General features: G+C 45.8%; 1 protein-coding gene across 1 annotated transcript in view; it reads left to right on the forward strand.

Moving 5' to 3' along the window:
* Positions 1 to 15,045, forward strand: part of LOC115127329 (protein FAM171A1-like) — a 70,017-nt gene that overhangs the window by 38,611 nt on the left and 16,361 nt on the right. Inside the window, exons 2-3 of the mRNA XM_065006659.1 lie at positions 10,808 to 11,035; positions 13,742 to 13,834. Coding sequence (XP_064862731.1) covers positions 10,808 to 11,035; positions 13,742 to 13,834 — 321 coding nt within the window. The remainder of the gene's footprint in view (positions 1 to 10,807; positions 11,036 to 13,741; positions 13,835 to 15,045) is intronic.

Raw genomic sequence — 15,045 nt, forward strand, 5'->3', positions numbered from 1 at the left:
CAGGGTTTGTGAGAGGGAGGGGGTGTGCGACAGGGTTTGTGAGATGGGGGGTGTGAGAAGGTTTGTGAGAGGGGGTGTGAGACAGGGTTTGTGAGAGAGGGGGTGTGAGACAGGGTTTGTGAGAGAGGGGGTGTGAGACAGGGTTTGTGAGAGAGGGGGTGTGAGACAGGGTTTGTGAGAGAGGGGTTGTGAGACAGGGTTTGTGAGAGAGGGGTTGTGAGACAGGGTTTGTGAGAGAGGGGGTGTGAGACAGGGTTTGTGAGGGGAGGGGGTGTGTGGACAGGGTTTGTGGGGGGGTGTGGACAGGGTTTGTGAGAGGGGGGAGGGGGGACAGGGTTTGTGAGAGGGAGGGGGGTGTGGACAGGGTTTGTGAGAGGGAGGGGGGTGTGGACAGGGTTTGTGAGAGGGAGGGGGGTGTGGACAGGGTTTGTGAGAGGGAGGAGGGGGGATGGACAGGGTTTGTGAGAGGGAGGAGGGGGGTGGATAGGGTTTGTGAGAGGGAGGAGGGGGTGTGGACAGGGTTTGTGAGAGGGGGAGTGGGGGGTGTGGACAGGGTTTGTGAGAGGGGGGAGGGGGTGTGGACAGGGTTTGTGAGGGGGATGTGAGACAGGGTTTGTGAGATGGGGGGGTGTGAGACAGGGTTTGTGAGAGGGGGTGGGTGTACGACAGGGTTTGTGAGAGGGGTGGGTGTGCGGCAGGGTTTGTGAGAGGGGGTGGGTGTGCGGCAGGGTTTGTGAGAGGGGTGGGTGTACGACAGGGTTTGTGAGAGGGGGTGGGTGTGCGGCAGGGTTTGTGAGAGGGGGTGGGTGTGCGGCAGGGTTTGTGAGAGGGGGTGGGTGTGCGGCAGGGTTTGTGAGAGGGAGGGGGTGTGCGGCAGGGTTTGTGAGATGGGGGTGTGAGACAGGGTTTGTGAGATGGGGGGGGTGTGAGACAGGGTTTGTGAGACAGGGTTTTTGAGGGGGAGGGGGTGAGACAAGGTTTGTGAGGGAGGGGTGTGTGGACAGGGTTTGTGAGGGAGGGGGTGTGTGGACAGGGTTTGTGAGAGGGAGGGGGAGTGTGGACAGGGTTTGTGAGAGGGAGGAGGGGGTGTGGACAGGGTTTGTGGGGGGTGTGGACAGGGTTTGTGAGAGGGGAGGGGGGGACAGGGTTTGTGAGAGGGAGGGGGGTGTGGACAGGGTTTGTGAGAGGGAGGGGGTGTGGACAGCGTTTGTGAGAGGGAGGGGGGTGTGGACCGGGTTTGTGAGAGGGAGGAGGGGGTGGACAGGGTTTGTGAGAGGGAGGAGGGGGTGGATAGGGTTTGTGAGAGGGGAGGGGGTGGACAGGGTTTGTGAGGGGGTGTGAGAGGGAGTGGGGGGTGTGGACAGGGTTTGTGAGGGGGAGTGTGTGAGACAGGGTTTGTGAGAGGGTGTGAGTGCGTGTGCACGTATACGACACAGGAGTGTAATAGCAGAGAGATGAGGAAGGTGTGTGTTTTGAGTTGATGAAATGAATTGTTCCTCTTGTTGTAGGTGACTGTACAAGACTGAGCTGCTACTTATTTCAGTGATGAAGTATGGCTAAAGTATCCTTGTTAGCCATTAGCACACATTACTGTTGTTTACATAACCTGCCAGACCAGAAATTTGTTTAGTGTTGGTACCAAGTCACCGTTTAGCTGTTAGCCAAGCTCCTTTATGAAACAAGCTGAAATGGGTGTGTGTGCGTGCGTGCACAATCTGTTTTTAAAGGTCTAGCTCTCTTTTTCTGGTTGTCCTCTCTCTCTGTCTCTCTGTCTCACTCACTCACACCGTTTGACTCATGCACAGTGCCTTTCGCCACAGTGGTAAAGGTTAGCGTTCTGGCCTGGGTAAAGGTGAGTGTTACCTTGCCAAGGTTAACTCACGCTCACTGAAACTAAAGTGTTCTAAATACTTGGATTTCTCTTGTGAAACTTGGGGTTTCACCATCTGTCTCCCATTCCAGAATACCCCTGTCTGTGTATATGCGTTGCTTTCAGCTACCACTTTCTGTAGCGCTTGGCAATGATGCTAATGAAAACAGTCTTCTGGTAGATGGAAATGCTTTCCCCAAAAATGTCTCAATGAAATGTTAACTACAAAGTAGCCTAGCTTCCCTGGCAGAATGATATCAGGATTATTTCATCAATCCATTGTGTATTTGTTTTGTAAACTCTACCATCACATGTGGCTACAAAAAACATTAGGTGCTCACTGGAATGAAAGGTTATCTACAACAACAAAAAATCATAATTTCCACCAAAAACTCCCAGACCTCCGATTTATCTGTTTTTTTCTATTAAAAAAGTGCAATTTTGAGAGTGAACCTGAAAAAACAGGGGGAAATGGAAACCTGGAAAAACAAACTAAAGGTAATCAATCAACCAACTTTTTTTTTTTTTTTTTTTTTCACCTTTATTTAACCAGGTAGGCTAGTTGAGAACACCTTTATTTAACCAGGTAGGCTTTTTTTTATTTTTTTGAGAACACCTTTATTTAACCAGGTAGGAACACCTTTATTTAACCTAGTTGAGAACACCTTTATTTAACCAGGTAGGCTAGTTGAGAACACCTTTATTTAACCAGGTAGGCTAGTTGAGAACACCTTTATTTAACCAGGTAGGCTAGTTGAGAACACCTTTATTTAACCAGGTAGGCTAGTTGAGAACACCTTTATTTAACACTAGTTTATTTAACCAGGTAGGCTAGTTGAGAACACCTTTATTTAACCAGGTAGGCTAGTTGAGAACACCTTTATTTAACCAGGTAGGCTAGTTGAGAACACCTTTATTTAACCAGGTAGGCTAGTTGAGAACACCTTTATTTAACCAGGTAGGCTAGTTGAGAACACCTTTATTTAACCAGGTAGGCTAGTTGAGAACACCTTTATTTAACCAGGTAGGCTAGTTGAGAACACCTTTATTTAACCAGGTAGGCTAGTTGAGAACACCTTTATTTAACTTTATTTAACCAGGTAGGCTAGTTGAGAACACCTTTATTTAACCAGGTAGGCTAGTTGAGAACACCTTTATTTAACCAGGTAGGCTAGTTGAGAACACCTTTATTTAACCAGGTAGGCTAGTTGAGAACACCTTTATTTAACCAGGTAGGCTAGTTGAGAAGGCAGTTGAGAACACCTTTATTTAACCAGGTTGAGCGAACAAGTTCTCATTTGCAACTGTGACCTGGCCAAGATAAAGCATAGCAGTGTGAACAGACAACACAGAGTTACACATGGAGTAAACAATTAACAAGTCAATAACACAGTAGAAAAAAAGGGGGAGTCTATATACAATGTGTGCAAAAGGCATGAGGTAGGCGAATAATTACAATTTTGCAGATTAACACTGGAGTGATAAATGATCAGATGGTCATGTACAGGTAGAGATATTGGTGTGCAAAAGAGCAGAAAAGTGAATAAATAAAAACCGTATGGGGATGAGGTAGGTGAAAATGGGTGGGCTATTTACCAATAGACTATGTACAGCTGCAGCGATCGGTTAGCTGTTCAGATAGCTGATGTTTGAAGTTGGTGAGGGAGATAAAAGTCTCCAACTTCAGCGATTTTTGCAATTCGTTCCAGTCACAGGCAGCAGAGTACTGGAACGAAAGGCGGCCAAATGAGGTGTTGGCTTTAGGGACGATCAGTGAGATACACCTGCTGGAGCGCGTGCTACGGATGGGTGTTGCCATCGTGACCAGTGAACTGAGATAAGGCGGAGCTTTACCTAGCATGGACTTGTAGATGACCTGGAGCCAGTGGGTCTGGCGACGAATATGTAGCGAGGGCCAGCCGACTAGAGCATACAAGTCGCAGTGGTATAAGGTGCTTTAGTGACAAAACGGATGGCACTGTGATAGACTGCATCCAATTTGCTGAGTAGAGTGTTGGAAGCCATTTTGTAGATGACATCGCCGAAGTCGAGGATCGGTAGGATAGTCAGTTTTACTAGGGTAAGCTTGGCGGCGTGAGTGAAGGAGGCTTTGTTGCGGAATAGAAAGCCGACTCTTGATTTGATTTTCGATTGGAGATGTTTGATATGAGTCTGGAAGGAGAGTTTGCAGTCTAGCCAGACACCTAGGTACTTATAGATGTCCACATATTCAAGGTCGGAACCATCCAGGGTGGTGATGCTAGTCGGGCATGCGGGTGCAGGCAGCGATCGGTTGAAAAGCATGCATTTGGTTTTACTAGCGTTTAAGAGCAGTTGGAGGCCACAGAAGGAGTGTTGTATGGCATTGAAGCTCTTTTGGAGGTTAGATAGCACAGTGTCCAAGGAAGGGCCAGAAGTATACAGAATGGTGTCGTCTGCGTAGAGGTGGATCAGGGAATCGCCCGCAGCAAGAGCAACATCATTGATATATACAGAGAAAAGAGTCGTCCCGAGAATTGAACCCTGTGGCACCCCCATAGAGACTGCCAGAGGACCGGACAGCATGCCCTCCGATTTGACACACTGAACTCTGTCTGCAAAGTAATTGGTGAACCAGGCAAGGCAGTCATCCGAAAAACCGAGGCTATTGAGTCTGCCGATAAGAATATGGTGATTGACAGAGTCGAAAGCCTTGGCAAGGTCGATGAAGACGGCTGCACAGTACTGTCTTTTATCGATGGCGGTTATGATATCGTTTCGTACCTTGAGTGTGGCTGAGGTGCACCCGTGACCGGCTCGGAAACCAGATTGCACACATATTGTTTTTATTTACTTTTTTGCTCTTTCGCTCACCAGTATTTCTACTTGCACATCATCATCTGCTCATCTATCACTCCAGTGTTAATTTGCAAAATTGTAATTGCTTCACTACTAGGGCCTATTTATTGCCTTCTCCTCACTCCATTTGCACACACTGTATATAGATTTTTCTATTGTGTTATTGACTGTACTTTTGTTTCTCCTATGTGTAACTCTGTTGTTTTTTGTCGCACTGCTTTGCTTTATCTTGGCCAGGTTGCAGTTGTAAATAACTGACCTACCTGGTTAAATAAAGTTGAAATTATTATAATATACAGTGGGGCAAAAAAGTATTTAGTCAGCCACCAATTGTGCAAGTTCTCCCACTTAAAAAGATGAGGCCTGTAATTTTCATCATAGGTACACTTCAACTGACAGACAAAACGAGAAAAAAAATCCAGAAAATCACATTGTAGGATTTTTAATGAATTTATTTGCAAATTATGGTGGAAAATAAGTATTTGGTCAATAACAAAAGTTTATCTCAATATTTTGTTATATACCCTTTGTTGGCAATGACAGTGGTCAAACGTTTTCTGTAAGTCTTCACAAGGTTTTCACACACTCTTGCTGGTATTTTGGCCCATTCCTCCATGCAGATCTCCTCTAGAGCAGTGATGTTTTGGGGCAACACGGACTTTCAACTCCCTCCAAAGATTTTCTATGGGGTTGAGATCTGGAGACTGGCTAGGCCACTCCAGGACCTTGAAATGCTTCTTACGAAGCCCCTCCTTCGTTGTCCGGGCAGTGTGTTTGGGATCATTGTCATGCTGAAAGACCCAGCCACGTTTTTATCTTCAATGGCCTTGCTGATGGAAGGAGGTTTTCACTCAAAATCTCACGATACATGGCCCCATTCATTCTTTGCTTTACACGGATCAGTCGTCCTGGTCCCTTTGCAGAAAAACAGCCCCAAAGCATGATGTTTCCACCCCATGCTTCACAGTAGGTATGGTGTTCTTTGGATGCAACTCAGCATTCTTTGTCCTCCAAACACGACGAGTTGAGTTTTTACCAAAAAGTTATATTTTGGTTTCATCTGACCATATGACATTCTCCCAATCTTCTTCTGGATCATCCAAATGCTCTCTAGCAAACTTCAGACGGGCCTGGACATGTACTGGCTTAAGCAGGGGGACACGTCTGGCACTGCAGGATTTGAGTCCCTGGCGGCGTAGTGTGTTGCTGATGGTAGGCTTTGTTACTTTGGTCCCAGCTCTCTGCAGGTCATTCACTAGGTCCCCCCATGTGGTTCTGGGATTTTTGCTCACTGTTCTTGTGATCATTTTGACCCCACGGGGTGAGATCTTGCGTGGAGCCCCAGATCGAGGGAGATTATCAGTGGTCTTGCATGTCTTCCATTTCCTAATAATTGCCCCCACAGTTGATTTTTTTCAAACCAAGCTGCTTACCTATTGCAGATTCAGTCTTCCCAGCCTGGTGCAGGTCTACAATTTTGTTTCTGGTGTCTTTTGACAGCTCTTTGGTCTTGGCCAAAGACCGGTGTCTTTTATACTGATAACAAGTTCAAACAGGTGCCATTAATACAGGTAATGAGTGGAGAACAGAGGAGCCTCTTAAAGAAGTTGTTACAGGTCTGTGAGAGCCAAAAATCTTGCTTGTTTGTAGTTGACCAAATACTTATTTTCCACCATAATTTGCAAATAAATTCATAAAAAATCCTACAATGTGATTTTCTGGATTATTTTCCTTCTCATTTTGTCTCATAGTTGAAGTGTACCTATGATGAAAATTACAGGCCTCTCTCATCTTTTGAAGTGGGAGAACTTGCACATTTGGTGGCTGACTAAATACTTTTTTGCCCCACTGTATATATATATATTTTTAAATTCAACAGATTTTATAGGGCCCTAGCAAAGGTCTAACCTATATAAGCTTGGCCAGTGTGGGTGTTCCACTTGAGAGAATGGGTTGTTGCTCTGTCCAGTTTAGCTCTGGCACTGCATGAACTAGGTGTGTGTGTGTGTGTGGCCAGCTTTACAATGCTCTGCTATCCAACGGAGTTAATGGTTTAATGGAAGTATGTTATTCAGCAGTTTCCAGGAAAGTGTATGACAGTAATAAAGGAGATGTGTGCTCAGAGATTTCCTTCCTCAGGCATCAAGAAACAGCAAAAGGTCCCATTGTTTTGACAGAGCCTTGCTATTGGCTGGTAACCAGGAAATATGCTTTTGGCCACTCACTGTGATTGGCTGTTAACTGCCAATGTCAAATGTGACTGAGTCAGAAAGCTTATCCTGACTACTGTGTATATATACAGTTGAAGTCGGAAGTTTACATACCTTAGCCAAATACATTTAAACTCAGTTTTTCACAATTCCTGACATTTAATCCTAGTAAAAATTCCCTGTCTTAGGTCAGTTAGGATCACCACTTTATTTTAAGAATGTGCAAAGACAGAATAATAGTAGAGATTTATTTAAGCTTTTATTTCCATTCATACATTCCCAGTGGGTCAGAAGTTTACATACACTCAATTAGTATTTGGTAGCATTGCCTTTAAATTGTTTAACTTGGGTCAAACGTTTTGGGTAGCCTTCCACAAGCCTCCCACAATAAGTTGGGTGAATTTTGGCCCATTCCTCCTGACAGAGCTGGTGGTTCTGAGTCAGGTTTATAGGCCTCCTTGCTCGCACACACCTTTTCAGTTCTGCCCACAAATGTTCTATAGGATTGAGGTCAGGGCTTTGTGATGGCCACTCCAATACCTTGACTTTGTTGTTTTTAAGCCGTTTTGCCACAACTTTGGAAGTATGCTTGGGGTCATTGTCCATTTGGAAGACCCATTTGCGACCAAGCTTTAACTTCCTGACTGATGTCTTGAGATGTTGCTTCAATATATTCACATAATTTTCCTACCTCATGATGCCATCTATTTTGTGAAGTGCACCAGTCCCTCCTGCAGCAAAGCACCCCCACAACATGATGCTGCCACCCTCGTGCTTCACGGTTGGGATAGTGTTCTTCGGCTTGCAAGCCTCCTCCTTTTTCCTCCAAACACAACGATGTTCATTATGGCCAAACAGTTCTATTTGTTGTTTCATCTGACCAGAGGACATTCTCCAAAAAGTACGATCTTTGTCCCCATGTGCAGTTGCAAACCATAGTCTGGCTTTTTTATGGTGGTTTTGGAGCAGTGGCTTCTTCCTTGCTGAGCGACCTTTCAGGTTATGTCGATATAGGACTTGTTTTACTATGGATATAGATACTTTTGTACCTGTTTCCTCCAGCATCTTCACAAGGTCCGTTGCTGTTGTTCTGGGATTGATTTGCACTTTTTGCACCAAAGTACGTTCAACTCTAAGAGACAGAACGCGTATCCTTCCTGAGCGGTATGATGGCTGCGTGGTCCCATGGTGTTTATACTTGCGTACTACTGTTTGTATAGGTGAACATGGTACCTTCAGGCATTTGGAAATTGCTCCCAAGGATGAACCAGACTTGTGGAGGTCTACAATTTTTTTCTGAAGTCTTGGCTGAATTCTCTTGATTTTCCCATGATGTCAAGCAAAGAAGCACTGCGTTTGAAGGTAGGCCTTGAAATACATCCACAGGTACACCTCGATTTGACTCAAATGATGTCAATTAGCCTATCAGAAGCTTCTAAAGCCATCACATAATTTTCTAGAATTTTCCAAGCTGTATAAAGGCACAGTCAACTTAGTGTATGTAAACTTCTGACCCACTGGAATTGTGGAATAATCTGTCAGTAAACAATTGTTGGAAAAATGACTTGTCATGCACAAAGTAGATGTCCTAACCAATTTGCCAAAACTATAGTTTGTTAACAAGAAATTTGTGGAGTGGTTGAAAAAACGAGTGGCCATCACAAAGCCGAGACGGCCTACAGGGAGGAGGTGAGGGCCCTCGGAGTGTGGTGTCAGGAAAATAACCTCACACTCAACGTCAACAAAACTAAGGAGATGATTGTGGACTTCAGGAAACAGCAGAGGGAACACCCCCCTATCCACATCGATGGAACAGTAGTGGAGAGGGTAGCAAGTTTTAAGTTCCTCGGCATACACATCACAGACAAACTGAATTGGTCCACTCACACTGACAGCGTCGTGAAGAAGGCGCAGCAGCGCCTCTTCAACCTCAGGAGGCTGAAGAAATTCGGCTTGTCACCAAAAGCACTCACAAACTTCTACAGATGCACAATCGAGAGCATCCTGGCGGGCTGTATCACCGCCTGGTACGGCAACTGCTCCGCCCTCAACCGTAAGGCTCTCCAGAGGGTAGTGAGGTCTGCACAACGCATCACCGGGGGCAAACTACCTGCCCTCCAGGACACCTACACCACCCGATGTTACAGGAAGGCCATAAAGATCATCAAGGACATCAACCACCCGAACCACTGCCTGTTCACCCCGCTATCATCCAGAAGGCGAGGTCAGTACAGGTGCATCAAAGCTGGGACTGAGAGACTGAAAAACAGCTTCTATCTCAAGGCTATCAGACTGTTAAACAGCCACCATTGAGTGGCTGCTGCCAACACACTGTCATTGACACTGACCCAACTCCAGCCACTTTAATAATGGGAATTGATGGGAAATGATGTAAATATATCACTAGCCACTTTAAACAATGCTACCTTATATAATGTTACTTACCCTACATTATTCATCTCATATGCATACGTATATACTGTACTCTACATCATCGACTGCATCTTTATGTAATACATGTATCACTAGCCACTTTAACTATGCCACTTTGTTTACTTTGTCTACATACTCATCTCATATGTATATACTGTACTCGATACCATCTACTGTATGCTGCTCTGTACCATCACTCACTCATATATCCTTATGTACATACTCTTTATCCCCTTACACTGTGTATAAGACAGTAGTTTTAGAATTGTTAGTTAGATTACTTGTTGGTTATCACTGCATTGTCGGAACTAGAAGCACAAGCATTTCGCTACACTCGCATTAACATCTGCTAACCATGTGTATGTGACAAATAAAATTTGATTTGATTTGAAGCCCTGACCTCAATCCCATAGAACATTTGTGGGCAGAACTGAAAAAGCGTGTGTGAGCAAGGAGGCCTATAAACCTGACTCTGTTACACCAGCTCTGTCAGGAGGAATGGGCCAAAATTCACCCAACTTATTGTGGGATGCTTGGGGAAGGCAACCCAAAACGTTTGACAAAGTTAAACAATTTAAAGGCAATGCTACCAAATACTAATTGAGTGTATGTTAACTTCTGACCCACTGGGAATGTGATGAAAGAAATAAAAGCTGAAATAAATCATTCTCTCTACTATTATTCTGACATTTCACATTCTTAAAATAAAGTGGTGATCCTAACTGACCTAAGACAGGGAATTTTTACTATGATTAAATGTCAGGAATTGTGAAACTGAGTTTAAATGTATCTGGCTAAGGTGTATGTAAACTTCCGACTTCAACTGTATATGCCTAGGCTATATCATAGGCTCTGTTCTAGGATTCATTTTCTGTTGGACTGGACATTGATACGCTTCATTCGGCTAAGTTGGTTCATTTTCAGATGAAATGGGACTCGTTAGAGATTGAAGGCCAACTAATTACAGACAATTAGAGTGACGAACCTGAGTCTGTGTGGTGCATGCTTACCAGTGGTGGAAAAAGTACCCGATTGTCATACTTGAGTAAAAGTAAAGATAATTTCATAGAAAAAGACTCAAGTAAATGTGAAAGTCACCCAGTAAATACTACTTGAGTAAAAGTATTTGGGTTTTAAATACACTTAAGTATCAAAAGTAAAATGATAAATCCTTTAAAAGTCCTTATATTAAGCGAACCAGATGGCACAATTCTCTGGTTCAATTCTCTCTTTGGACCATTTTTATCTCCTGCTGAGCATTCCAAATGTAATGAGTACTTTGGGGTGTCAGTCAAAATGTGTGGAGTAAAAAGTACATTATTTTCTTTGGGAATGTAGTGAAGTAAAAGTTACCCCAAAAAAGTAGTACTTTCAAGTATTTTTTTTAACTGATCTTATTTTACATCACTGGCGCTTACTTAGCCGAGTGTGTAACTCTCGCACTCTCTCTGTGTAGAGGTGACTCTGAAGGTTCACCTGAGTGATGCCAGCACCCACCAGCCCCTGGGCGGAGCCACCATCGAGCTCTTCACCAACCACACCTCTGTAACCACAGAGACCTCTGCTGCCGACGGCAATGCCTACCTGCGTTTTCCCTACCGCCTTGGAACCCTGCTGGTTGTCACAGCAACCAGACAGGGATACGTGCCAAATTCTGCCCCCTGGAGACCCACCAGACTGCCCGGTAGGTCAAAGTAGTAAAATCTACTTTGTGTGTGTGTGTGTGTTTGTGAACAATCTGAAAGTGGTGTGTGAGGATAATGAGGGTGCCCCATTACAGCTTTATTATAATAAGTGACCACCCCCATTATCCTCACACAACACTTTCAGATTGTTCACACACATGCTTATCAGCACTGGACAATTTAGGAGTGACAGAGAGGGGAAAGGAGGAGTGACAGAGAGGGGAAAGGAGGAGTGACAGAGAGGGGAAAGGAGGAGTGACAGAGAGGGGAAAGGAGGAGTGACAGAGAGGGGAAAGGAGGAGTGACAGAGAGGGGAAAGGAGGAGTGACAGAGAGGGGAAAGGAGGAGTGACAGAGAGGGGAAAGGAGGAGTGACAGAGAGGGGAAAGGAGGAGTGACAGAGAGGGGAAAGGAGGAGTGACAGAGAGCAAAGGAGGAGTGACAGAGAGCAAAGGAGGAGTGACGGAGAGAGAGGAAAGGAGGAGTGACGGAGAGAGAGGAAAGGAGGAGTGACGGAGAGAGAGGAAAGGAGGAGTGACGGAGAGAGAGGAAAGGAGGAGTGACGGAGAGAGAGGAAAGGAGGAGTGACGGAGAGAGAGGAAAGGAGGAGTGACGGAGAGAGAGGAAAGGAGGAGTGACGGAGAGAGAGGAAAGGAGGAGTGACGGAGAGAGAGGAAAGGAGGAGTGACGGGGGAGAGAGGGAAGGAGGAGAGAGGGAAGGAGGAGTGACGGGGGGAGAGAGGGAAGGAGGAGTGACGGGGGGAGAGAGGAAAGGAGGAGTGACGGGGGAGAGAGGAAAGGAGGAGTGACGGGGGAGAGAGGAAAGGAGGAGTGACGGGGGGAGAGAGGAAAGGAGGAGTGACGGGGGGAGAGAGAAAGGAGGATTGACAGAGAAAGGAGGAGGAAAGAGGAGAACTTTTGTCTCTATGATTTTTATTCAGTCTTTGTTTAGACAGGTAGTCAATGCTGAGACCAAGGTCTCTTTATTTAGACAGGGAGCCAAATCAAATGTTATTAGTCACATGCTCCGAATACAACAAGTGTAGAACTTACAGTGAAATGCATACTTACAAGCCCCTAACCAACAATGCAGTTAAAAAAATACAAATAAGAATAAGAGATAAAAGTAACAAGTAGTTAAAGAGCAGCAGTAAAATAACAATAGCGAGACCATATACAGGGGGTTCCGGTACAGAGTCAATGTGCGGGGGTACAGGTTAGTCGAGGTAATTGAGGTAATATCTACATGTAGTTAGAGTTAATAAAGTGACTATGCTTAAATAATAACAGAGTGTAGCAGCGGTATAAGGGGGGGGGATGCAAATAGTCTGGGTAGCCATTTGATTAGAGTCTTATGGCTTGGGGGTAGAAGCTGTTTAGAAGCCTCTTGGACCTAGACTTGCCGTGCAGTATAGCAGAGAGAAGAGTCTATGACTAGGGTGGCTGGAGTCTTTGACAATGCTGAAACCAGCGTCTCTTTATTTAGACAGGGAGTCCATGCTGAGACCAGCATCTCTTTATTTTGACAGGGAGTCAATGCTGAGACCAGCGTCTCTTTATTTAGACAGGGAGTCAATGCTGAGACCAGCGTCTCTTTATTTAGACAGGGAGTCAATGCTGAGACCAGCGTCTCTTTATTTAGACAGGGAGTCCATGCTGAAACCAGCGTCTCTTTATTTTGACAGGGAGTCAATGCTGAGATCAGCATCTCTTTTAGACAGGGAGTCAATGCTGAGACAGGGAGTCGATGCTGAGACAGGGAGTCGATGCTGAGACAGGGAGTCGATGCTGAGACAGGGAGTCGATGCTGAGACAGGGAGTCGATGCTGAGACCAAGGTCTCTTTATTTAGTCAGGGAGTCAATGCTGAGACCAGCATCTCTTTATATAGACAGGGAGTCAAGGTCTCTCTTCCAGGTGAGCCCTGTATAGCACCACAATACACATGAAAATACAATAAACACATTTAACTACACATTCATATACACAATAAAATACACAAAAAGCTAAACGCGTTCATAAAAAACAGACCCATTCTTCTGTAAAAAGGTCCCTTAACAACCGTCTGACCTGACCTAGAGGCACCAATTCCTCCCATTTGAAAGTGTTGTAGATCATTCCACACGTACGGTGCAAGGAAATGAACGGCTGATTTACTCTCTAGACACCAAAGGAGTCTCCAGAGTGAACCAACCCTGTGAACAGGTTGAAGAACTTGTCATTTAAAGTCTTAATAGTGATGTTAGGTAAGTCGGGAGTTTGTGGAGCAGGGCTTTGTAAACAAGAAGACTGTAGTGATTCTACAGAGAACCTTTTGGTGAAGAATACAGTGTTGAGTAATTCAACTGTCTCCTGTGATAAAACGAAGCACCATCCAAGGCTTTAATAGTCGAGGCAGATCACAGAGAATGGAAAAGGGAAAGCTAGAGATTTAAACTAATCAAGTAAGATCTTCAAAAAAATGTTTTTCTACAAACCACAATGCTAGAAAAAAAAGAAACCACTAGGTTTAGAATGAAGTTTAGAGGAACACAAAATTCAAAAAGTTGACCTTTAGTGAGAATAAAAATGAGCCACAGGGTGGGTTATTGTGATGAATAAATGAGTGACTGTGGTGGGTCCCATGTGGCTCAGTTGGTAGAGCATGGTGCTTGCAACGCCAAGCGTCTGCTGAAATGTCAAAATGACTGAAATGTGTGTGTTCCAGTGTTTTCCTCTCTCAGTCTGGAGCTGCTACCAGAGAGAGCTGCCACTCTGATGGTGTATGAAGACCTGATACACATTAACTCTGGATCCCAAGGTGAGAGAGAGAGAGAGTGTACTTAGACACTGTCCCTGGCCCAGTGACCTCACACACATTAATAATGAAATATGTCCACCCCTTTAAAACATCTCTCTAATGAAAGACACACACACACACACACACAGGCAGCATGTGTCCTCTGTCAATCAGTCAGGAGCAATTACATTAGATAAGATTAAATTAGATGTGATCTTATAACATGTGTGCCGTGTGTCTGATCAGTGTGCTTGTTTTGCTATGTGTGTGTGTGTTCGTCTTCAATAACCACACTCATTTAGTGTGTCCCATACCATCTGCTCTTCTCCTGCTCTGCCATCCTCTCTGAGTGAGGTTCTGCTGCTGCTACTCCTTTAAATCTTGCTGACTGAGCTGTGTGTCCGTCCTCCAGGAGGGCAGGATAATCATGCTATGGTCGGGTGCATACAGTGGCCCTCATCCACACACAGTGTGTTATATCATGATATTTTGAACCTGGAAGCCCAGGGGAGCGAGGAACCTTGTCATGCAGCAAGAGGAGAGAGAATGAAAAGCGAAAGGGGAAGAGAAGGGGGAAGAGAGGGAGTGGGGAGAAGAGATGGGGTGGGGAGAAGAGATGGGGTGGGGAGAAGAGATGGAGTGGTGGAGAAGAGATGGAGTGGTGGAGAAGAGAGGGAGTGGTGGAGAAGAGAGGGAGTGGTGGAGAAGAGAGGGAGTGGTGGAGAAGAGAGGGAGTGGTGGAGAAGAGAGGGAGTGGTGGAGAAGAGGGAGTGGTGGAGAAGAGGGAGTGGGGAGAAGAGAGGGAGTGGGGGAAGAGAGGGGGTGGGGAGAAGAGAGGGAGTGGGGAGAAGAGAGGGAGTGGGGGGAAGGGGGAAGAGGAGGAAGGGGGAAGAGAGGGAGTGGGGGAAGGGGGAAGAGAGGGAATGGGGGAAGGGGGAAGAGAGGGGTGGGGAGAAGAGAGGGAGTGGGGGGAGAGAGGGAGTGGGGGGAAGAGAGGGGGTGGGGGGAAGAGAGGGAGTGGGGGGGGAAGAGAGGGGGTGGGGAGAAGAGAGGGGTGGGGGAAGAGAGGGAAGAGAGGGAGTGGGGGGAAGGGGGAAGAGGGAGTGGGGAGAAGGGGGAAGAGAGGGAGTGGGGAGAAGGGGGAAGAGAGGGAGTGGGGAGAAGGGGGAAGAGAGGGAGTGGGGGAAGGGGGAAGAGAGGGTGTGAGGGAAAGGGGGAGAGGCTGGGAAGAG

The sequence above is a fragment of the Oncorhynchus nerka genome, linkage group LG3 (assembly GCF_034236695.1).
Source record: "Oncorhynchus nerka isolate Pitt River linkage group LG3, Oner_Uvic_2.0, whole genome shotgun sequence".
NCBI classification, from domain to species: domain Eukaryota; kingdom Metazoa; phylum Chordata; class Actinopteri; order Salmoniformes; family Salmonidae; genus Oncorhynchus; species Oncorhynchus nerka.